Raw genomic sequence first — 25,808 nt, forward strand, 5'->3', positions numbered from 1 at the left:
TTAGGTTAGATTCACGGCGTAGTTGACATGAAATATTTATTTAAAATGTGTTTGATAGTGTACAATAGTGAGTAAGATCATCAGTCTTATGCTTCAGGTGCCAGTCCAGAGACTATGGAATATTATAATTTCATTTAATTTTTTTTTTTGCACCACAACAGGCCAGGAGGCCCAATTACAGTGGTGAATTACATTACAGAACAACCAGGCTTGAGAAAAATCACATTTTTAATTTTTGTGTTCTCACCGGGAATCGAACCCGGAACCTTCCGTGCGTGAGTCAAGCGTCTTGACCACTACACCACGGAGGCCACCAATAATATTGGTGTACCAATGCGTGCTCTATGCACCATTAGGTGCGGAAGGGAATGAAGATGAAAATGAAGAAAACAGAGACAGCGAAAACCACGTTAATTCAAAAATATTTAATGTCAACCTTCTGGAGAATCAAACCGGGCCTTCAAGGGCAGTTAGTAGGCGAATTTCTGCGACATTTCTCCGCTCGATATCCTTTTTCAGGATTTTTACTGGAAGCAGCCATCGAGTCAAAAATCTAGCAAGACGCGTTTTGGTGTGATCGGCGAATTACGAAGATTATTCTAAAGCGAAAATGTCGGACGCCAGCTCACGCCTTCCGGCTTGTTTGCAACTTTTTGAGGAAAAGCCGGACCACACTGACGCTCCGGCTATCGTATTCACCGGACTTGGCCCCCTGCGATTTCTTCCTGCAACCCAAAGATGAAGAGAACTATGAAACAGCGATGTTTCACAACTATAGACGAGATGAAGACCGAATCGGTGACGCGACTTAAGGCTGTGCTTAAAAAGGATTGGAAAAACACTGTTCCGTGTATTTTTTTATCTAACTTGTGTATACCCAGTGTTTCAGAACTAGACCGTGAACGGACTTCAGCTTTACGTGGCAGTTAACTAATTATACAACTAGATCCCTACCACCCCCCACCACTCTGCTCCCCGCATCCTGTAACTTAGTTGCAAGCAGTCATTTGGGGTGGAACATTGTGCGTCATTTCTATATTTACTTCTATAATTAATTTGATTTATTGTGGATAACTTATATGGCGCCATTTTCGTAATAAAATACCTCAAGGGCGCTTTACATGGTGATTCTATTGTTAAGTTAATTATTAATTAAGTGAATAATATGCTGAGATCATGCCTGCATCCAACTGCCACGTAAAGCCAGTCGACCTCTAGCATCCCTTCCACAATCCCCTACCCCTCCCTAGCCCCTTCTCGAGTCTGCGTCCAGTGTGTATCGCTTCGTTGGTCAAATACATTTATAATCGCGCACAGATCGATGAGTGGATCCAGCCAAATATGTAAAATGTATGCACTGTTTATGATTTTTTTAAAATTAGTCTATATAAATTGGTTGTGTTTTTTATGAATATTTTTGTTTTTTATTGTTTATTATGTTAATTATAATTAGGTTAATTGGTTTAATAACATTTTTTCAATTGTTATTATTGTTAAATAGCTAATTTTAGGCATGTTTCACATTTTGTAAAATGTTTCCCTCGGCACGGGACACCCCAGTGAGGGAACATTATTCTGTATAAAAAAAAGAATACAAACATTGTAAAAGTATAAATAAATAAAAAATCTAAATTTTAAAAAATAAAAAAATGCAAACATCCAAAAAAATTATTGAGATAATAATTTCAATTTAATCATAAAAAAAATTCTTCGAAATTTTTGCGGCATGGCCCTGAAAATTAATCTATTAAATATGTTAAACAAAGTTATAGCAGTTAAAAAGAGGTACGAAACGGTATGTTTTTAATGAATTAATAGTAAGTTATTATTTTTAAATAAAGTTCTATAAATATTTTCTGCTTCAATAAATATTATGTTATGTGAATTTGACCTAAGAATATTTTTCGAGTATTTCTAAAGGTAACAGTATTTTAAAACTACCGATACTATTTCAAATATTCATAAATTAACTAATAAGGAATTTTAGTTAAAAATTGCTGCACTTTGAAATGGTTACTAATGCCATTTTTCCAAATTTGCCAGAAATGCTTTAAAATGACACACAATACTGTTTAAATAAAAGTTAAATTAAATAAAGAATAGTGGTAGGTGATAAGATCGATGGCATGTACATGAGTCACCTCAGATTCGCAGATGACATGTTGGTCATCAGTAAAGACATAGATGAACTAGGCGGAATGATTACGGAACTACATGAGGCTTCAAAAAGGATCGGTTAGGAAATTAATATTGATAAAACAATGATTATGAGTCCAACATACACATCTAGGACACAAAGTCAAACTTGGAAAAGATAACCAGACAGCGTAGTTGTCAAGAAGAAAAGGGTTAAGTTGGGCCGCTTTCAGCAAGCTAAAGTATATTTTTGAAAATAAACAAGTTCCAGTATGCTTAAAAAGACAAATCTATTAATCGTGTATTTTGCCGGTGACGACATATGGACTAGAAACCATGTTTGTGACACAGAAAAGTAGCCCGAAACTAGAATGCACGCAACAATCCATGGAAAGACGGATGCCCGGTGTATGTCTAAGAGACAGAATTAGAAATGAAGAAATAAGGTGCCGAACCAGAGTCAAAATTAAAATGGCAGTAGGCAGGAGAATAAGAAGCAAAAGAGTTGTTGGATGGCCACAAAAAAGACGATGAAACATGCAGACGGAATGAAGACGTTTGGAAGAGGCCTTTATCCAGCAGTGGAAAGAACAAGGCTAACGAAAAAAATATATTGGTAGGTGTCTAAATTTAATTTTAAAAAGTATTCAAATGATAACAATGATTATTCAATATCACCATGAGACAATAGACATACCCATTTGGTACAACATAATTTTCATCATTCGAGATATCCGGAGTCTTCCGCATACCTCTCTTTGCCTACTATGAGTAGTACGGACATGCAAGGGGTGTGGGAAAGTCTAAAAACTGAAACATAATGCATTGGAACCTCTATATTTATAATATTTGATAATCATCACATTTTGCTGTCAATTTTTTCGTTAGTATTTTCCGTGTTCATCATTGCTCCCGCCGCCGGCACAGACATTGGCCAAGTTTCTGTATTTACGAGACGCCCCAAGAATAGATTAATGAGGAGTATAGAGGTTCCGCTGTATTACTTTTAGGCATTTTTAAATGAATTATAAAAAAACTTTTTTCCCCAGTGTATTCAATAACAAGCATGGTACAAAATTCGATATTTAAGAACTTTTGCTGTGTTTTTAAATATTGATCTTTACAAAATTACTAACGGTAGTTATAGAATAGCCGTAGAAAGATAAAAATATAAAAGTTTTACTTCCTTTTAAAACTTGTACAACGTAGGTACCCAAGCCTTATTTAAAACCAGTAAGGTAAACTGACAGGTAAAATCCATAGACGAAATACAAAATCTATGGCTTTTCTGTTTGGTTGGCCATAATGTAAGGAAAGGTTGCCAGACAAAAAGCGTCAATAAAAGAAATTTCAATGGCACGTTCCGAATATATGGTTGTAAACAAGGTTTGAGTACATTATTCCGTAAAAAATTATTAAATATTTTTTAGTATATATTATTACATAAATATTATGCATTTGTTATGTTTATAGGAGAGTGAAGCAGACTGCTTTAGTATGCGTATTATAAAAATGGACAGCGCTTATATTTAATGGGATAATCATTTGTTAATATTAATCGTACATGTTGTGGACGGCTACTTATGAGTAAATCTAAGTTCTATAGACAATGTAATATGATACTGCTTATAAAATAAAGCTTAGCTTGAAAAATTTCTTGCATACACACGGGAATGTATGAGTGGGAACAAGATCGACCGAGACAAGAGCAATTATTGTTCAATTGTGTGTGAATATGTGAGGACCTTGTATCAATGTGGAACAATAGCCATTTTCATCATTATTAGTAGAAATGATTTTTTGTTTCAGATATACAAGAAACCAATATTAAATATATTTTTATACCTTCATAAAATCAATAGGTAGAGATTAATTTTGCACACTTTGAATATCTGAGATAAATAGTCTTTAAATAAAAAAACACAATTTAAAAATGTCTGTCCGTTTTTGAAAGGATATTTACTTTGGTTAAGATTCATAAAACAATGATATAGGGGGTTTAAGTTTAGTGCATAGAAATACACTTTTTTTACTGTTTTTACAGCCCATGTGACAAGTGATGTTATTTTATAAATTTTTAATTGTGTCATAATATATTATATCCCCTCATACCAGCACTTTTGCCGATTGGGAATATTTTGTACAAATAAAATATGTAATGTAATACGTATTTTAATATGTAAAGTAAAACTATGCATTTTGTCATAAATAAATACATTAAAAAAATATATGTACTTTTACTACATAGTAACACACTCTAAATTTTTAAAATGACGAAGACAGTTCTAACTCCGGCAGTTGATTTTGAACTGTCAAAAGATGACAAAATAACGGCTGCCATTAGATTTTAGGGCCTACAATGTATGGAATGTCCACTTTTGATGGAAAAATGCTGAGTTTTTGATATTACCTGCGTAAATTTTTTCTCCAAATGGCCATTTTTGATGTGTATCTTTAGTGTTTTACTAAGAAAATATTTTTTTTGGTAGGAGACAAGTCACAGTTGCTTAGACAGCTAACTGTGAAATTGGCGTAGCGAGTTAGGTGCCCGCCAGTTGTAAGAAAAAAAAAAAAAAGATTTTTTCTCAATTATAGTGTTGTGGTGTCTTCATAAGATTCTTCCAGATCCCCTCTTTCCCACCTGCTGACAAGCCTCTACAATAGAAGCTTCGCGCAATATCCATTGATATATTTTTTCAAAAAGCCATTTTGAAAAAATGGCGACTGTCCGACTTTAATACTAGGGTCCTCAAGTTAATTTACGAAGGAGAGTAAAAAATTACATACTCTTGAATTTTTTAGATTTACGTAATTATTTTACAAAAATAATATGAGTTTATTGTGTAGCTCACGTGAAGACAGGACAATACTGTCTTGTCCCAGCTTCAGACCTTTTGTCATAGTGCGAATAGAAATTTGGAGAACAGAATAACAGACCGCGACAATGTCTTAGAGATACACGGACAGGCTTTCTCCACTTACCCCCACAACCGTGTGTGGCGTCGTGTATCCATTTTTGCAGCATTCCGCATTAAAACCATTATCGAATTGTTGTATTGCCCTACTGTCTTGTCTATTGTATCGTCCTCGTGTGAACTCTGCTTAAAGCGGGCTCTCACACAGGCATAGAAAGACGTCTGTTTTAGGGGAATTCTTTTTTCTATCAAACATACTATTAAAACATGCAGATTAATTTATGTATAACACTGTAAATAAATAAAATCACATTCTTTAAAAGAAATTCTCGCTTAATTAAATGTTCAATGGACTTTTTAGGACGGCTATAAAACGAAGTAGACATTTTTATCATAATACATAACTTTTACAAATTGACATTTTCATGAGATCATTGAATAATTATAATCACAAACATAACATATAAATCATATCAGCGAACAGATACACAATAATTATTATTTGTTAAAATTAATAAAACAAAATACTTAATATATATTTTTCCAGAATGTTTATAATTTTTAAGTGGTAAGACTAGTAAGTTAAGACCCATCTTAAAAACTTCTTGTGTGCAACTCATTTAACACGTTTGCAAACACTTTTTTATCATATGATTCATTCGTACGAACACGCATCATAAATTAATTATTTTTTGTAATACCTACTTCCGATTGATTGGACCGTAGTTGACGGTTCAAAGTAAATCTTATTTGACTAACATACTGGGACATTTTTGTTGCTGACTGTTTATAGGGACATAATATCTGAAACGTGGAAAATGCGTGCATACGAGAGGAAGAGGATCGATGCATTCGAGATGTGGTTTTGAAGAAGGCTGCTGCGTGTGCCTTGGACAGCCAGAAGGACGAATGCATCGATACTGGAAGAGCTCCATATTACAACTCGTCTATCAGTGGTGTGTTTGAGAAGGATGTTGTCTTTCTTTGGACATATTGCTAGACGTGAGCCAGACAATCTAGAAAAGGCGATAATGTCTGACCGAGTTGAAGGTTGGAGAAGCCGGGGTAGAATCCCATATAGATGGACTGACCAAATAAAGGTGGCTACGGGGCTAAAATTTGATGAGTCAGTTCGTCGGGCTGAGGGCAGACTGGAGTGGAACAGACTAATCAGAAGTGTTCATGGTGATCACGATCCTCAGCATTGAGGGACCGACTTGGAAGAAGAATATCTCCTTCTACCATATAAATACTTCGGTTTCATGTAGGCTACAGCCCTCATTTCACTACCAATGTCTTTTGGACTGTCATTTCCTAAATGAGAGACACGGTTTTGATGGCATAACTGCGAACGTTAATACACACTTGTATTTCATCAACATATTTCCTTGGAAAACATTTTTATAAGTTGATTTCTGTAATTATATACATAATCCAAAAATCGATCATTCAGTTTATTAGTAAGTTGGGTTCGCAGGTCTATGTAAATTTTTCATTCCGATTCACTACTCGGGTAATTGCAAAATGAAGGAGAGCTTGTTTTTTTAATGGTATCCTTCAATGTATCTCTAGTTTTTTCTGTTTTATTTGGTAGTCGGCATTACATGGAAAACCACATAAAACGCCTAACTCGCTCTGTGCCAGAAGGACTACGAAGACCAGGAAGGCCCAAAATGCGATGGATGGACTGCATCAGCGCAGATATGACAATGTTGGAAGTGAGGAACTGGAGAGGAAGGGCAGCAGACCGGCAAGAGAGGAGGAGACTCCTGGATTCAGCCAAGGCCCACCCGAGGCTGTCGAGCTTATGATGATGATGATGACATAGAAAAGCTTGTTTTCAGCCTGGCAATGAGGAAGTTTAGTGTGAATGTTAAATGACCTCGCAAGTTCTTTTAAATCAACCAATGATAGAGTGAAGGCTGGGTCGTTTGTTTTGAAGAAAATATCTGTCATATTTTTCAGGATATTTAAAGCATGTTTTAAAAATTAATAACTAAAATTGAGCTTATTTGATCAAACAAACATTCATTATAAATTATAAGATAATAACATGTTTCATGGACTTTGTAGATTTATTATCAGTTTGAGACCCCAGTGTCCATTCAAATGAATGTCAAATAATTTCTAAAATACATTTTTCTGATAATTCCTCCAACCATTCATTCATTATTACCTTTCCGCACCTCGTGGTGCAAAGGGCACTGCATTGGTATACCGACCGCAGCGCGTCTTGGTCGTTTTTTTATTACATGAATGTAAGATGATCAGTCTTACACTTCAGGTGCACGCCAGTCCTGGGAATATGAAATATTCTAGTGTAATAACACTTCAAATAAACATTTGATGTCGAACATGTCGGGAATTGACCCTGAGACCTCTGGGTGGCAGGCAAACGGGCTGACCATTTGACCACAAGGCGGACAATATACAGAATATAAAATGAGCACATGAAATTGAATCAGAATTCAGGACGAGTATTTTCCACTCAATTAATTAGATTTTTAAAACAAGCTAATGAATCATGATCAGCCCTTGACACTGTGCTTGCTGGCAGAGTTCCTCGGGTTCAGGGTGCAGGATCCGTTGATGTTCTCAGCCAGGTGTTGTCTCCAGCTCTCCTCATCAGCGGGAACGTTGGCACAGCACAGCGGACACTTCCAAAACTCTTCACTTGTCTCTGAAAAGTAATATTTATTTATTTATACATTCAAAATTACACTAGTTTACATATTCATTAAGGCTTTTTAGGTAGTGCCCGTGTTAAGCCATAATAATTAATTAAAAAATACATAGTCAAATTAATTAAATTATAATAACATGGGATGCAATAGAATAACAATCCAGAAAAAACAAAGTACAAATAAAAACATTCCAAAGAATATAACAAAAGATAATCAGATATAAATATTAAAATATAAATTATACAAATTTAGTTACATCATCATTCCCTTTCCGCACCTAAGGGTGCATAGGACACTGCATTGGTACACCAATCGCGGTATATCTTGATCATTTTTGTTACATGAAGGTAAGATGATCAGTCTTACGCTTCAGGTACCAGTCCAGGGACTAGGAAATACTCTAGTGTAAAAACACCTTTTTAATAAATATTTCATATCAACCATGTCGGGAATCGAACCCGAGACCTCTTGCATGGTAGGCAAACGCGCTGACCACTACACATCACGAGGCCGACAATTTAGTTACATACATTATACAAAATAATAGAATCATTAAAATCAATAGAAAATAATACAAAAACATAATTGAAATTATGATTGAGATATGGTTCATGGAGTAAGAAATTAAAGTTATAAATAACAGTAAGTACTAAATTAAATAATACAAAAATAAATAATGAAAAAACATCAAAATTTCAAGATATATAATAAGTAAATAAAAGTATGGAAGGAAAGCAGATTAGTCAATTTTTGCTAGTCTCGGACTTGAAAAAGATTGACAATCTCGTCCATATCGATGTGCAGCAGCCAATTTTGGAGCAAAGTAGCCCCTTACTACGGTAGTTTAATAGTTTTTAAAAGGCTATAAAAAAATGGATAGTGGAGCTAGGTAGAAGTAAAATGGATGGTCTCATTCGCCTAAACCAATACTGAATCAACTGCTCCACAAATGTATAGCTTATGTTATGTATTTGTTTTTTCATTGTGTCAACTAAAAGGCGGACTGTAAATGAAAAACAAATTTCATTCAGTTTTGTGAAAAGAAAATATTTGAAGAAAGGATAGGAACATGGAATGGATACCTACCTTTGAAATGATGTGAATGTTTTGCAATCTTAATTACTGGATGATGAAATGCACCATGAATTGTAACGAAATCAAGCACCTTTTATGCAATTTTATGTGAAGTGAAAAATGTTGTTTTGTTTTTGTTCTAAATCCGAATCTTCTAATTTAGAATTTCTTCTTTCTTGATGTTAGGTAGGTACCATAGGGATGGTCAAGGGAAGGATGGGAAAGAAAGGTAATTGGTCAGGAAAAACATTGATAAATGCTATTATTTACTAAACACATTGTGCGTTTTGAAATGTAAATAATATTGATGTACATAAATTATTTTTTTATTTTTTTTTATTTATTTACAATTTTAAAAAACCCGTTAGGGTTACATTAGAAATTTAATATTGTCTAGTCATTTTATGTCTCGTCTAGTCTAGTTAGTTCAGTCATCATGTGCTTTTTCAGATTGATTTTAAATTTGTCTCCATTAAAAGTTTTCAAGTAGTAAGGTAGGTCGTTGTAGTGTTTAAGTCCATTATGTAGTATTTTTGACTGTCCTGTGTTTGTCTTTGCTTTTTCAATATGATAGTGTTTTTGTTGTCTGGTGTTATATTTATGTATGTCAGCATTTTTGACTAATATTATGTCGTCGTCTTGTATGTATATAAACATAAATACATAGTGTTTTAAACTGTCTGAACATTTTGTTAATTTTCTCTTTTTATTAAGTCTTCTTTGTTTATTCTCAAATATAAAAATATTTTTAAAAAGTATATTGTTAAGTGTTCTCGGCACGGGTAAGTGAGGTCACATTATTTTTTATTATTAATCATAGTTTATAATAGAAAAAATATGAATAAATAAATTCTGGTTTTATGTTTGATTTGATGGTAGGGTAAAAGATAATGGTTTTGAGAAATTATCATTTATAAAAAGAATACCTGTCCATTGTTTAGAGGGGTTAGCTTTATTTATTGGGGGAGTAAAATATAATCAGACATTGACTCACCAATGCAGTCATTATCCGCTTTGTGCCTCTGATAGTTCTCCACAGTAACGGGCTCCGTACATCTCTCGCACAGGCGATACTCTGAACTGTGAGGACAATCTCCTACAAAAACGAAACCAATTTAATCAGTGTTAAAAATATAAATATATTAGTGTTTTTATTACAGATGAAACATATATCCGGTGACTTTCCGATATCCAGTCTGATAGTAAAATTAGGCCGGATATTTGGTCAGACAGCTCGGCCACCACGTACCGCACCTGAGGACATAAGTCTCCATGGCAGTGCCCGCATGCACGGAAAAAAAGCTTGTTGCCGAACAAGAAAAGCTGCCCGAAGGAGCTCTCTGTAATCTGGTAGCCTTAGCATCTTTGCGCTGAAAAGAGGTACTCCAGGGGTCCGAGGTTCGGACCCTACTCTATCCCAACTTGGTTCCGAAATTTGTTGCAAAAGAGAGGGAAAACATTTTTGAGAAGGGAATATGGAATGTCCAAACATTTACAGGGCTTATGACCCGCCATTGGCTGGTTTAAGTGGCCACTTTACACATTTTTTTATATGGGAGTTGCATTATTTTTTACCTTGCTTATAATATACAAAGTTTATATATATTTTTAAAAATATTTTCTGCAGTTATTACTTTAAATTTTAGCGAAGTTGTTATGATCAGGAAGGATATTCTAGAGTGGGCTAATCAGGAACTTCTCAACATTTGCACATGTGGAGAGGAAACCACTTAAAACTCTTCAGGAGAAGCCGGCCTGTTTGCAGCAGTCAACGGGCCTTCCGTTCCACTAGAAGAATGTTCGGCATTTTGTTCCCTACTTTGGTTTATTTTACCAATTGTCTGCACTATATTGACCATGTATGATATCATACTTTACACATTGTGTAAAATTCACCGTTCTGCCCATGTTTAAACATCCATATTTCCTGCACTCCTTAAAAGAATAGAAATAATATAAGTTGGGCTTGCAGTGTCGTATCACTTAAAAGGGTAATTTTTCACTCTTTCTGGACTAGTATTTGAAGCATAAGACAGATGAACTTACCGATCAAGTGAGAGTTGAGGTCCTTCAGCTGAAGGGGGGCTCGGCACGATGGGCAACGCCCCAGAAGGGGGCAGTTGCGCCAGTAGTGCGCGTCCAAGGCCCCCAGGGGTACGGGGCACAGGCAGAAGGGACACGAGCTGTCCCTGTCCGAGTCTCCACCCCTGTATAACAATTATGTATAACTAATGGAAGACCCTCTTTTAAAGACAGCGGCATTAAAAGAAAGTTTGTTCCATTTTGATTTTATTTCATTCTACTATTGAATTATGGCCGCATAAAAGGGTTACGTGATTTTGTTTACATTTAGAGTAATTCAACAAAAAGTTTTAAGCAAAGATTAACAAATTACAACAGGGATGGAGAATACCTTAAATAAGGGAATATGGAAGTCTAGGCATTTACAGGGCTTATGACCTGTCATTGGCTAGTTTAAGTGGCCACTTTGCACACAGTGTAACATTCACCATTTTGCCTATGTTAGAACTCCATCCCTGTTGTAGTTTGTTAATCTTAAGTTTCCCGAGGGGGTAAAATCCAGTCTTTTGCCTACGAACATTTTGACAAACTCAAATATTGTAATGAAACCAACTGGTCCAAGAAGAAGTTAAAAAATTGAAAAATTGTTTTCAGGCGTTGCCTAGTATGTGAAATAATTCAGTCAGATGAATCTCTTCACAACAATAAAGGTTTCAGCTCTTTAACTTCACTAAAATCAACAAATGGAAGAATTGAAGAAATATAGATGTTCTAACATAGGCAAAATGGTGAATGTTACAGTGTGTAAAGTGGCCACTTAAACCAGCCAATGACAGGTCATAAGCCCTGTAAATGCCTAGACTTCCACATTCCCTTATTTAAGGTATTTTCCATCCCTGTTGTAATTTGTTAATTTTAAGCAAAGCTTTAAGTCAATTTTATTGTTTTTGTTTTTAAATAACACAATGCTTACTCAATCAAATTAAATGTTTGTCAACGGTACCTCGTTGGTATACATCCTCGCCGTTCAGGCAAAAGCCACTAACCAAAAAAACATCATTTTGAAAAATCGCAATTTGTAAGTTTGGACCCCAAGAAAAAATCAGATATTTGTGTTTTGGAGATTTTATGCACACAACATAATTTGTTCATGTCTTTTTAATAAATTCCATCGGTAACTTTTCCTATTTATGCATTAAAAAATATCTGTAAGGGTTTTGATGAGGCAAGGTTGCTAAAATTTGGTTAAGTGACTTTTGCTTGTTTATAATCTGGACAATGCAAGCTATGAGTTAGTGAAATGAAGAAAATATATTAAATAACTAGCTGACCCGACAGACGTTGTCCTGCCCGAACGTTGGCTTGCCTTGGAAAAATACTTTTTATTGATAAATAGGTACCTAGGTACTTGTTTGTGATTAAATTCCAAAACTAAAAATTGTTAATATTCAAATATTAAATTTAAGTAGGTACTTGTTTATGGTTGAATTCCAAAACTAAACATATTTTCAAATATGGCATTCTTTTTGCAAACGTCATACTCCGGTCTTCTCACCAACAGAGGGATGTACTTATTTATTTATTTATTTCATTTTATTTGGGATTTTTACAGCTATTACATAAACAAAATAATTAGAAAAATCTTAACAATACTAAAGCCAATTAAAAAAATCCACTGTAAATATAATGACACATAATATATAAGAAAAGAAGTTTAGTAATTTTATTTGTGTGACATTTGTATTCATGTGTATGTGAATGTGTGTATGCGTGAATGAATGAGGGAGAGGATACATGTGCGTGTGGGAATGAAAGAGGGAGAGGGTGCGTTTGTATGGGTGCGTAAGTATGAAAATAATATATTTGCTTAAAACTTGTAAATTGTATTAAAAATGGTACAATAAAGAGCTTAGTAAAAAGTTACTTAGTACTTATGTAGGAATACGATTTTTAAAATGTATTGAATTTAATATTATTTTAGTATTACCAAAAATCCAGTAAAAATAAATAGAAATAATAAGGAATTTAAGGAAAGAATCTGATTGAGATCCACAACAAACAAATGCTGTTTGTAAACATTCAAAAACAAACTTTTTTTATACATAATAAAACATCTTTTTTTTTGCAAATGCATTCTCCTCGAATGCAACGCTGGTAGATCGATGAATAAAACATTTATGCTCCTTAGACTCCTTGCTCTAAGGAGCATAAATGTTTTATTCATCGATCTAACTTCTTTTTTACACATTAGATTGAAGATTTTTATATCTACGAACACGCACAGCGCAAAGATCTATATTTCTCTGAAAACCGCACGTAGATCGGTTAAGCCAAACGGCTCCTAAACAGGAGGAATTCAGTGACATCACACGTACAGAAGAATTATATATATATAAAGATTATTATAATGTTGTGGTTAAAAAAAATTTTTTATTTAAAGAAATGTATTTTGACAAGTTGTTTTTAATGTTTTAATATATAATATTATAAAGCCACATAGAGGTTCTGCAGGCTTATTCTGTCACAATTTTGTTTCGCAAGTTCATTCGTTCGTCATATATCCATCTCATTCTAACGCAATCGAAACCATATTTTGCTCTTGTTCCCTCTCATACGATACAAATGAGTTTACGAAACTAATTAGTTAAGAAAAATCACATTTTTGTTTGATTGAAATATTTTTTTTAATTACCTTTCGGACACTTTAGGCGTGCTCGCTCCACTGCGGCCATCCCCACCCTGACTTTCTCCACCATCCTTCCCATACTCGTACGTCTCTATCTCCATCTGGCTATCGTCAAAACTGTCAAAGTTATCATCGATATAACAAGTCGACACGTTCGGCCCGGACTTGCTTCTGTAAATCACGTTTCTGGAGTTTTTATTCCGCTTGAGACTTCCGACGGGACTGCAGACGCCCTTGTTGTGGATGCTCGTTGCGCTGCCCATTATATCAGAATCGCGATCGGAGATTTGCATTCGTTTGACGCCATTTTCGACGACTACGTTTTCGCTGTCGCTGCAGCAAGTCTGATTATCGAAAACGATACTCGAGTGCAAATTCCTCGCGACGATTTTGCTAGAGTGATAATTATTCGCATGACCGTTTGTTAGATTTGTGACGGATCCATTAAAATTTTTGTCGGTTACATTGTTTTGGTTGAGTCTAGCGCTATTTTTGTGCGAGTTTCTCGGTTGGTCTTTATTTTGGTTTTGCTTGTATTTGATTTCTTGTACGTTGGTCGCCATTTTGTTTGCGCTCTCCGCCTGGGGGCAGTAATTCCCATTCTGCATGATGCTGTTTTGCCAGTTCTTCTCAAGGACGTAGTTTCGGGGATTTTGCGGAGTTCTGTTGACTTTTGGCTGGTGTTTCGGACTCACTGCACTGTCCAGCCTCAACTTGTTGTAACCTATGAAATAAATAGCGGCAAAGAAGTAAAAGTAACAGCTTTTAAAAATTGCGGAATAAAACATTAATTTTCAAGGAAGAGATGTAGAATACCACAAATATGACAAAGTTAATAAAAATGTCAACATGTTTAATAACTCTCTCTTCACAAATTCTCATATAGGTTTTAAGTTCTTTAATTTTAAATATTTGGCTCCGGGGAAGTTAGCCGCCATTTTTGATTATAGTTTTCTGCCACCAATGATGCGGTTATAATTGACGATTCAGTTAGGGGTCTTCAAGTCACTGAAATTAGGCTAAATAGGTACTCTGGATTTGTATAAAAATTAATATTGCAAAAACCCATGTACTGTGTAACACGCTTCGTGCCTTGATACCCAAAATCCCTTGGCTATAGAACCAAGTCATTGAAAGGGTCGAGAGTTTCAAATACCTGGGAGTACATGTTAAGGAAAATAGCAACTGAGAGTGCAGTTAGGAATAACAGGCACCACATTCAACAGTATGAAGGCTGTCTGGAGATCGGATATTTACTTAGTGAAAACCAAACCCCTATTCTCCTCTACGGATGCAAATTGTGGCACCTCACTAGGGCCCAAAACAGAAAAATAGTAAGTATTGAGAATAGATGTCTTTGAACAATCTGGGGTGTGCGGTAGTTTGACCTTGTAAGAAATTAAGTCATAAGAGAATGGACGCAGCAATCTCCAGTGACAACTGTCATCAAGCGAAGGCGATAAGGTTGGCCGGGCCATATATTGCGGATTCCTCCTGAGAGGCTTGCCTACTTAACAAGGCAACAGGTTCACGATATCCCGACGCAAACCTGACTTGGGAGGGTGCACAGGTGCTGGCCAGTTGACCTGCGATGCCTGGAGGATATTTGTGGACACCATGTGCTCCAAATAGGGAGCGGACATGGCTTAATATATTTTGAATATGGTGAATGACATTACCAGGATATTCAGTGTCGTGCTTGACTCCATTGAAGCCGACAGCATTGGAGTACTTTTTAATGGTTGGTTTCTTCAGGCTGCTCCTCGGTTGGTAGATGGAGGCCGTCATAGGGCCCGACATGGAACCCATCATGGATCCCGACATGGAACCCATCATGGATCCCGTCATGGATCCCGCCATAGGGCCTGTAATGGATCCCGCCATGGAGCCGGCCATGGGTCCCGTCACGCTGACTTGGGATATGCTCATCTCAGATATCTGGGAGATTTTCATGGAGTCATTCATCTTGTTGGTATCCTCCATATATTTGTGGGAACGTTCCGAGGGGCAATCATCGCCCTGACTTATTCCCATTAATTCTTCATGTTTCTAAAAAAATGTACGAAAAAACTAATATTAAAGTATTTATTTATTTATTTCAACGGCCTACGTCTTTGACAAAGTTTAAAATAATATTGGAAAACAAATATAATGAAACAAAACACCTGAACACAAGTATAGAAAATATAGATACATAAAATAAAATAAAATCAGCAGAAAATAAGGAAATAATAAAGAATAATTAAATAAGTAATTATAACATAGGTATGCAGCAAATTAACAATAAATAAAGGGTTTAAATATAAAAAGTATTGAAGTAACAGAGGCGATGTATCATAGCATAAACAGTAAAACAAGTAAAACACTTAGTACATTTTTATAATTTAGAAAAGAAGTGATTTGTATAAAGATAAATGAAATAAATCAAAGTTTCCATGTTTGTTCGCTAACATGTGGAGACGTGGAATAGGTCAGTATTTGGCATAGTTTGAACTATGCAAATCAACCGCAAAAGAAGTATTTTGTCTCATCCCACGCTGTCTCACATAATCATTCATACAATTTAAAAGTTCGGGGCTGTCAAGAACATTATTTAATAACTTAAAAGCAGCACTAAATCTGAAATTTCCCTTCTATCACTAATACATATTAATTTTAACTGCTACATTAAACATTTATAGTTAAGCTCTTCAATTGAGATGTTTAATTTGAAATTCATAAATCTTAATAACTTGTGTTGGACCTTCTCCACACTGTTTGTATGGGTAACATAATGAGGACCCATATTCTAACTGGCTTCTTACTAGGGTCGTGTATAATATTTTTAATGCATCAACAGACTTAAACTCTATGTTATATTAGATGTTAATATAATTTTCCTTTTTTTCCAAATTTAAAAATAACACTGAGAGTAAAACAAAATGGTAAAGGTCATGGGCACTTGCAACTCCTGGTGCAAGGCCTACCAACTCAGAAACGCAACATGTCACCAACGACTGAAAAACTAAATTCAGACTTAAGAGAAATAACTAAAAGAGTCACCCATACGGCGAAAAACCATTAAACGGTTATTTACCACAAGGTTAGCTACAGATTACAGCAATACTACGAGCCGTAGATGCTTGGGTTGAGAATTGCAAGCGCTAACCGAAACCATCCATCAAAAGTTTGCTGTTCCTTCTTCACTATCCTTAATTTTCTATCCTCAAACTACTATTGGAATTTATCAAAATCAACCAAATTCATCTGTGATGTCCTCCTAAACCTCACGTTTGTAAATTTATTTAAATTTTTTATTAACCTTTCCCTTACTGTCCTAAAAACAAGCGCGCGTTACGGTGCTGTGTAGTCACTACACATTAAAAAAATATGAGATTTAAAAAGGGAAAAATTGAATATTTATAACTTTAATTAACCATAATTTAATAAAAAAATGATAATATTTCAAATTTAACTGCTGAAAACATGAAAAAACCATTGGGTATTGCTAACGCCTCGGGCGAAACGTGCACCCGCACCAACTTCCCGAGAGCTACTAAGTAGCTAGTACTGAACTACGTGACTGGACATGTAGTGGACGTGTAACGCCAGGTGTTATTGGTATACTGTGAGTATCCTTTTGATGATATTTGTAATTTATCCCCGATTTCTGATAAAATGCTTTTTTTATGCCTAGTAAGTACATACTATATAACAAAAAAAGATTTCAGTTGATACGTAAATGTGTAATAGAGGAATACTGAAAATCTAAACCCAATATTTATTATATTTATAAAGATATTATAGTTATTAGACGTAATGTGTACTAGCTACATATCACCGAGGAGGGAGGGTTAAAAAAATTATTTAATATGACACTGGCAAAACACATTTAAGGTGACACGCCATTAAAATTATATATGCAAGCCTTCAAAATGAAATGTCAAGTAAACAGAAGTGAGCATATTGGACGCCTCCTGTTGTTCACTCTCGCGGAAAATCAACCTCTGCACACTGCAGACCCTGACCTGTTGGTCCAGCCTGTCGAAGCCCTCCAGCAGGTGGCGGTAGATGAGGTTCCTGCGCGTGACGGGGTCGTCGGGGGGCAGCTGCGCGCGCACGAGGCGCGGCGCGCGGCGGTAGGCGGCCAGCAGGAGGCGCTCCGCCGCGCGCCGCACCGCCCCCTGCCCGTGGGTGAGCCCCCCGGCCCCCAGCTCCGCCACGCACCGAGCTTTCAGTCCGCTGGCACATGACAGAATGGTTGATTACTGGAGATCGGGGCCTTATTTATTTAATTACAATAAAATGCTATTTTCTATACATACTGGTACGACTAAAACAGAATACTAGAAATTTTGACTAAACTTAGGTATCTACATTGGTATTCATTTAATTACATATATATGTTTCCAGTTGGTACTAAAGTCCTTAAAATATAGCTTGATTAGAATGACATTTGTCAGAAAAAGTGACGACATAAATTTGTAGTAACATCTAAGGAGTTATTTATATTGACACACGAAAAATCATTGGTATCCGGCATGTTCATTTATTTTTTTAATACGATGCTTGACACATAAATCGACATAAATATATAAAATCAGTAACATATTACAAAAGCTTAAAAGAAGGTAATATAGAAGTCTAGGCATCTACAGGGCTTATGACCTGTCATTGGCTGGTTTAAGTGGTCACTTTACACACTGTGTAACATCCAGTCCTCCTTGTCCAGTCCTTGTTTACAAAAATTTGGACAAACTCAAAATGTTGTTGATATAAAATCAGCTTTAAAACTAAAATAAACCTAATTATTAACGACTTTCTTACAAGGTTACATCATTTTGCAAAAACGTTAGAGATGGGACAAATTGATTGAAAAGTAAAACAATTCATTTGATGTTGTTCATGAAAAAAGTATAAATGTCTTATTTTTTGGTGAATAATTGTGTTAAAACACACTATAATAGGCTTGCTTTTGCGTTTTTATATCAATTTTCGGAAACAGAGTTTCATGATTGCATGAAAAAACTGATAAAATCAATTTGATCAGTGATCACTGATTGACTGGGAAATTACTGATCACTGATCAGTAATTTCCCATCACTAATAACATTAGTTTGACAGCTGATATTCTAATCGAGCTATATTTAAAGGACTATAAGACAAGAGGGTGGTTAGTTACCTGTGTTTGTCTATCCCGTGGTTTAATAGTAGCTGTTCCACCATCAGCAGACGGGAGAGGGCGAGGCGGGGGGCAGTGCCCGCAGTGAGGGGGCGGACCAAGTGTGCGGGGATGATATTTAAACTCCTACAAGAAGAAACCATTTTTTTTTAATTTATGACAAAGAGTATTGAGGAAACCATTGCAGCTTTTGAAAGAAGAATTCTGAGAGTTATCTGTGGCCCTGCGAGAGAAAACAACCATTGGCGTTGTCACTACAATAGAGCTATTCAATATCTACCAAGCGCCCGGTGTAATCAACTTTATCAAGGTGTGATGCTCGAGGCGGGCTGGCCATATAATTAGAATGGACGATGAAAACCCTATAAAACACCTAAAATGCTGCTCTGTGCCACAAGGACGACGAAGGCCAGGGAGGCTCAAAATGCGATGGTTGGACTGCATCAGCGCAGATATGACAATGTTGGAAGTGAGGAACTTCCAACAAGGCCACCCAGGGCTGTCGAGCTTATAATGATGATGATAAACTGGGACAGCATATCAAGCCAGGAACCCTTGAGAAATGGCTCGATATTTTAAAGACATAATACACTCCACGTATTTGCCTGTTACACATATTTCCACTGATGATAAAGGTGTCTATCTCCAAAGTGATCATGTTCAGCTGCCTGACTGCTCCTTTTATCGGCATAACCAGAGTCAGGTGGGTTCTCTTCTAATTTTGAAATTTCAGTGAGGAATTTCAAAATTACAAAACATTGAAAAATCGTAGCGATAATGATACACTACATTTGTTTATTTTTTTGTTTAGTTTGATAATCTATTAAAAAAAATAAAAAGAACATTGTCCAATATGAGAAAGTTCAGTGGTTTATTCATATTTTCATTTGTTAGTAGACTCTATCAAACTAAGGCAATTTATAAAATTATTTTTATGTATCATATTAAATGGTACTCGCAAAGGTTTGCCATTGACCTAATAAAGCTCAGCCAAAATCAAGTGAGGGTTATCGCTAGAGCCCGCCCAGGACACTGCAGATTGAACAAACACCTTGCTAGAATGAACCTTTCCCAAATTTCTAGATGTAGGTTCTGCAGTCCAGACGAGGAAACACCTATACACATTATATGTGTATGTGATGCTTTACATCATAAGAGGAGTCTCATGCTCGGGGTACCACAGGTTAAACCTAAGGGTATTAAAGAGCTGGCTCCCTGCCTAATAGCCCGATACTTTACAAACTGGGCTTGGAGGGGGAGATTGAGCAAAATGTAAACTCTCGCCTTCCACCACAGTAGCCAGGCACTTTATAGACCTGGTCTTGGAGGGCGAGAACTACTCACGGGGACCCGTCACAATAGATCTTCACAGGTTGCAGTGATATCAGGAGCTTGCGTAGCAATGACCCGCCCCTCTAAGAATAAGAATGTATCGTATTAAAAACGCTATGATTTCAAGTTCTCTACGGTGAGTTATCCTGATTGGTGGGTTGGCCTTCTGGTAGCTGGAAATGTAAACGCAATTGGTTGATTTTGGAGATCTAACAATGTCGTTCAAAGTAATATTTCATTAATTTTTGACAATCTTCGCCGTACAATTAAATGCTATAATTTTTACTGCACATAAGAAAAAAAAATACATCCAGTTTCCCGGTGCACTGAACTCCATCATTGTCAATTGACAAGTCAAGTAAAACAAAACCAACAGATTTATGTAGAGTATGTACAAAACACGGCAATAAGGTTTTCATACCTGACGGGGGGACAGTCCGCCATACTGAGGAGAGTGTGCATGGCCAGTGAGTGCACTCGAGGAGCCGGGTCACCGGCTCTGGTCAGCAGCTCTGGAACCAGCTTCTCCACACAGCGAGTTATCTCAGCTGGATTTACTCTACAAAGAAATACAATTGAGAGTTTTGTTATATTTTTCCCTTAAGGGTCAGATATTACTTATGATGATTGTACTGTTCATTCTGTATGGATAGTTATTAGGTAAATTTCTAAGGTATTCAATGATTGAAATCTAGAATTTAATTTTTTTAAATCCCATGAGAAAAAAATGCGGGAACTAAAGTTACTAGGGAGTAAAAACTCGCAAAAATGCCTTTCCAGTCATACCCCGTGTGCCTGTTGCAGAAATTTCATTAAAAAATGATTTCATAATCTCAGATAAAATTATACTCCAAATGAGTTAAATAATAGAGTATTGACATGGCTGACGGCAGCGCGCCAAAATAATTCACAAGATTTATTTATTTGTCAGTTTGGAGAAATACTTTGAGCAAGATGCACTTCGTTTTAGCTGTAATTTTTTTGAAAAATATAAAGCGATCTGTGGGACAGAGTAAATACATGAAATACCTGGCGTCAGCAGCCGTCTAGTTTGTGTCTTGTGCCTTAAGGGCATAAATCATAATGAAAATTATCTTAATTAGTATTATAACTTTATTTCAACAGAGAGAGAAAACATTTTTGAGAAGGGAATATGGAAGTCTAGGCATTTACAGGGCTTATGACCTGTCATTGGCTGGTTTAAGTGGCCACTTTACACACTGTGTAAAATTCACCATTCTGCCCATGTTTGAACATTCACATTTCATCTCTCCCACCTGTTGCTTTTGTGAAGTAAATTTAAATATGAATAACTCCCTAGGGAGGAGATCCAGCCAGTCGGCAAGCATTTGGACATACTCATACACAACATAGTATTATGACTTTATCATACCTTCCCTGTATGAAATCGGTGAAGAAGCTCCGCGTAGTGTCAGCTGCGAGGCTGTAGACGGAGTGCACGGGGTCCCCGCAGCGCTCTGTGGAGCAGGAGGGTGGCTGCCCGGGCGGCCTTGTTAGGGCTCAGGGCCACAGGGCCTGCCCTCCCGCCTGGCGGGGGCCCGGCTGGCTTGCTGTCGAAACACCGCAGCTCAGCCTGTTGAAAAAGTCAAAAGATTTTAGAGATTTTCCGCTTTTTCTCTTGAATTTTCTATGTCAAACAAAAAGAAGAAACTTGATACATTCAACATCTTAAATGATCCCTACGGTTGCCAAGAGATATATTGTTTATATCCAACACCTGCGGGGTCATTACTGGAAGCTCTATCCTCCCCAATCCCACCTTAACCTCACACACTAGCCAGGCTCTTTTTACACCTGGGCTTAGAGGGCGAGAACTATTCACGGGGACTCATCACAGTAGATCTTCACAGGTTGCAGTGACATCAGGAGTTTGCATAGCACTGACCCCCACCTCTAAATAATCAACAAATGGAAGAATTGTAGAAATATGGATGTTCAAACATAGGCAAAATGGTGAATGTTACACAGTGTGTAAAGTGGCCACTTTTTTTTTTTTTTGTTTTCATTTCATTTTTTTGCACCACAACAGGCCAGGAGGCCCAATTACAGTGGTGAATTACATTACAGAACAACCAGGCTTGAGAAAAATCACATTTTAATTTTTGTGTTCTCACCGGGAATCGAACCCGGAACCTTCCGTGCGTGAGTCAAGCGTCTTGACCACTACACCACGGAGGCCGCCACTTAAACCAGCCAATGACAGGTCATAAGCCCTGTAAATGCTTAGCCTTCCATATTCCCTTATTTAAGGTATTCTCCATCCCTGTTGTAATTTGTACATAAGAATAATGCTTATTAATATAGAAAGCGGGTAAAAAATTCGACTACCCTGGCAATATTAACACAATGTCCGCCTTGTTTTATTAAAAAATCTGACAGATGGTAAAAAAATCGAATTCTTAAATAATATTATTTGAAATGTGGTCCCACCCTATTCTCTTTTAATCCCAGCAGTATTTTGACACTTAAAAATGACACAACATGGCACAAGTGAATTTAAATTGGCAGTCGCGTACTAAGCAACGTTTACAGAGTAAGTTATGGCCAAAATGTAAGACTATTCATTTATGAGTAGTTTTCTCGGCTTCAGTTTGATGTGCGTACGTGGTCCTATATTGTTACTATTAAATTTATAATCAGAATCAATAAGGCCTCAAATAAGCATATAAATGCGTGTGTGACATGGAATTTAAATGCCACATGATCTGTTCCATAATACAATATTAAAAAAACACACACCTTTAAATTCTGCAAGCCATCTTCTTTTTCAGCATAATGTTTCGAATAGAACTTCTCCACCTAAAAACACATTTATGAAAATTTTAAGAAACTTTGATATTAGAAAATGGAGGCCAATTCAATATTTGGATCTAGTATACGAGATGATTAAACCTTGCGTAAGAAAGCATTGCACTTACCAGCTCCTCTCCGAATATAAGTATGGGAAGGGCGGCCTGTTTTCTGTCTCTCTCGCCCATCTTGGGACGGCCCTTCGGGGGGTCTGCTGGCTCTGTCTGGCACCCTCTGAGGTACTCATTGGTGTGAGAACTGCCGATGAAAAAGTAGCTTTATGTTCAATATCAACAATATCAAGGCAGGAAAAAACGCCCACTTTTAGAAGTCAGTGGAAAAAGTTTCCGCTAGTACAGTTCGATTTATGCCGATTTACAATTACGCCGGTTGGTGCCGGCGGGGGATTCCCCGGTTCGGCCGACACCAGGTGACAGTAGGCGCCGCGATTCTAGTAGTAGACACACTTTTACACATTGTTTTATTCTATTACCGTGTACGCGAGCAGCCTATTGTGTGTGTGAAATTGCTTCCTTTTACTTTTCGTTTTGTTTTTAAGAAAAATAAAAAGGTATGATTATATTTTTTATTTCATTATTATTAAAATTAAAAGAATATTAAAATATTTGTAGTTTATGCTATGATTCTGCAAGAAAGGAAGCAACAATCAAAGCAAATGAAATTGGATGCATTTTTAAAAAAAAGTGTGAGAATTTAATTTAGTACCGACGAACTGGTGAGTAAGTATTTATTATAAAAAATTCATTATTTATATCGAGAGATTATTATTTATTTTTTAAACTAATAAAAAAGTGGTAATCGGAAGGAGCGATGTCCGGTGAATATGGGCTGGTGGGGTAATGAGTTAATAATAATAAAACAAAAGAAAAATACTCAAAATAAAAGTTTGTAGGCTGATGATTTTCCCTTTGGAATTAATCCTATATCAGATATTCAAAGCACATGTGACATCTCTACGCCAAGCAGTTTTTGTCACTTTTTTCAAAATTAAGATATCTCTTCCTTCGTGTCAGTCAATTAAACAAAAAAATAACAGACTTCATACCAAAAAAGGAAAAAAATCATAATGTACAAAGCTTATGTTAAAAGCAAATTGAGTTGCATGATAGCCTTCTGGGGAATTGGTAACAAGACAGACATAACCATGATACAAAGACAACAAAATAAATCAATTACACTAACATACAACTTACCCTAACTTACCCCTACGACTGAACTGTACGTAAAAACACACCAGTTTGAAAATTGAGATGATAATTGTACACAAAATTTCACTAGGGAACATACAAGACGATTACAACATTAACAAATCTCATTGAATCAATCCAACATTGCTTGCTTCGAAAAGTAGCGTGGAGGCTTGGACTAGAGAGAGGTAATTATTCTTATGCTGGTATAGAGTCAATGTTCAATATTTCTAGTCTACAAAAATTTAGAACTAATAATGATTCCATACTAAATGGTATAATTAATATTCCATCATTACTGGGACAAGTAAAATTCAATATTCCGACTCATAGGTTGAGAAATAATGAAGTACTGTTCATCAATCAGCATAAAACAAATTATGGCCTTAATTCTGCAATCCCGTCTTTGTCGTATTGTTAACTGGAGACAAGATCTGGACTTTTTTAGTTTAAGTTTACAACGATTTAAACGAGCACTAAATAAATAGTCCAGACCTTGTCAATGTCCCTTATGTTTGTCAATGCTTCTTTTCCTTTTTTTAAATGTTTTAAACTATTATTTTATTGTAATATTTAAACCCTATAAATTGTATCTATGGACAATGTCCGTTAATAAATTAATTAATTAATTAACCGAAAATGCAGACATACACTAATATAATACCAGACAACAAAAACACTACCACATTTAAAAATCTAAGACAAACGTAGGACTACAATACAATGGACTTAAACACTATAATGACTTACCTTACCACTTGAAAAATTACACTGGAGACAAATTTAAAATCAACCTGAAAAAGCACATAATGACTACACTAACCAGATGAGACATAACATGATTAGATCTTATAATATTTCTTTTATACCGGGTTTTTTAAAATAATAAACACTTAAAACTGCGGATCGGGCTAAAAGGCCTTAATAAATACGCACTGTCTCAATGTAGGGAGGAGCCGCTCTTCGTAGGCCTCGTAGCTGGAGCGGTGGTGAGCGGGAGGAGGGGGCCCGGCGCTCTTGTTGCGGCGTCGCAGTACGACCCCGGCCACTACGCTCGGGGACGAGGGAGTTACGCTTGCCGTGATGGCCCTCTGGATAGGGGACGACTCACCTAAAGAGGATCAATTAACAATTCATAAAAGTGACATTGGGAAGATTTCACAGTACCTCATTTACCAGATTCCATATAAATCAAGTTAGGTTTACCATTGGAGCCCTCGCAGGGCACTGCAGATTTAACAAACACTTTGCTAGAATGATCTTTTCTATTTCAAGTTGTAGGTTCTGCAGGGCAGATGAGGAATGAGATGCTTTATATCACAAAAGAAGCCGCATCCTCTGGGGACCGCTGGTTAAACCTAAGGATTTGGTAATGTATCCAAAATAAAACGTGTTTATTGGATTTTAATTCTACTTTATTTTTATAAATATACAAGAGACACCCGATGCTGCAAAAACAATTTTAAATTAATACAACTTTCGGTCAAAGAGGATCGGCCTACTACTCGGTTAAAGTGTACAATCTGCTTCCATTATCTATAAGGACAATTAGTAAGTACTCACAATATAAAATTGCTATTAAGAAATGGATAGTGGAGGTGGGTTGCGCACGGATCGATGAGTGGATCAAGCCAAATAGGTAAAAATTTGTTTCCTGATTATGAAATTTCGTCTACATGAATTTATTGTTTTTTAAGATTATTTTAGTTTATTTTACTTGTTATGTTTACGATGATAATTAGGTTAATTAGATTTATTACCTTTTTATTTTCTTTATAT

At 36.2% G+C, this 25,808-nt stretch overlaps 1 protein-coding gene across 1 annotated transcript in view; it reads right to left on the reverse strand.

Moving 5' to 3' along the window:
- Positions 1-6,623: 6,623 nt before the first annotated feature.
- LOC148271876 (uncharacterized) overlaps positions 6,624-25,808 on the reverse strand; it is a 28,013-nt gene continuing 8,828 nt past the window's right edge. Inside the window, 13 exon segments of the mRNA XM_088240809.1 lie at positions 6,624-7,731; positions 9,804-9,905; positions 10,856-11,016; positions 13,524-14,241; positions 15,197-15,566; positions 17,525-17,738; positions 18,679-18,804; positions 20,432-20,569; positions 21,404-21,477; positions 21,479-21,581; positions 22,769-22,830; positions 22,950-23,079; positions 24,966-25,140. Coding sequence (XP_088096935.1) covers positions 7,580-7,731; positions 9,804-9,905; positions 10,856-11,016; positions 13,524-14,241; positions 15,197-15,566; positions 17,525-17,738; positions 18,679-18,804; positions 20,432-20,569; positions 21,404-21,477; positions 21,479-21,581; positions 22,769-22,830; positions 22,950-23,079; positions 24,966-25,140 — 2,525 coding nt within the window. The 3' untranslated portion in view covers positions 6,624-7,579.

Source organism: Micrasema longulum, unplaced genomic scaffold, assembly GCF_059751315.1.
Source record: "Micrasema longulum isolate JH-2025_06_02 unplaced genomic scaffold, ASM5975131v1 h1tg002612l, whole genome shotgun sequence".
Classification (NCBI taxonomy): domain Eukaryota; kingdom Metazoa; phylum Arthropoda; class Insecta; order Trichoptera; family Brachycentridae; genus Micrasema; species Micrasema longulum.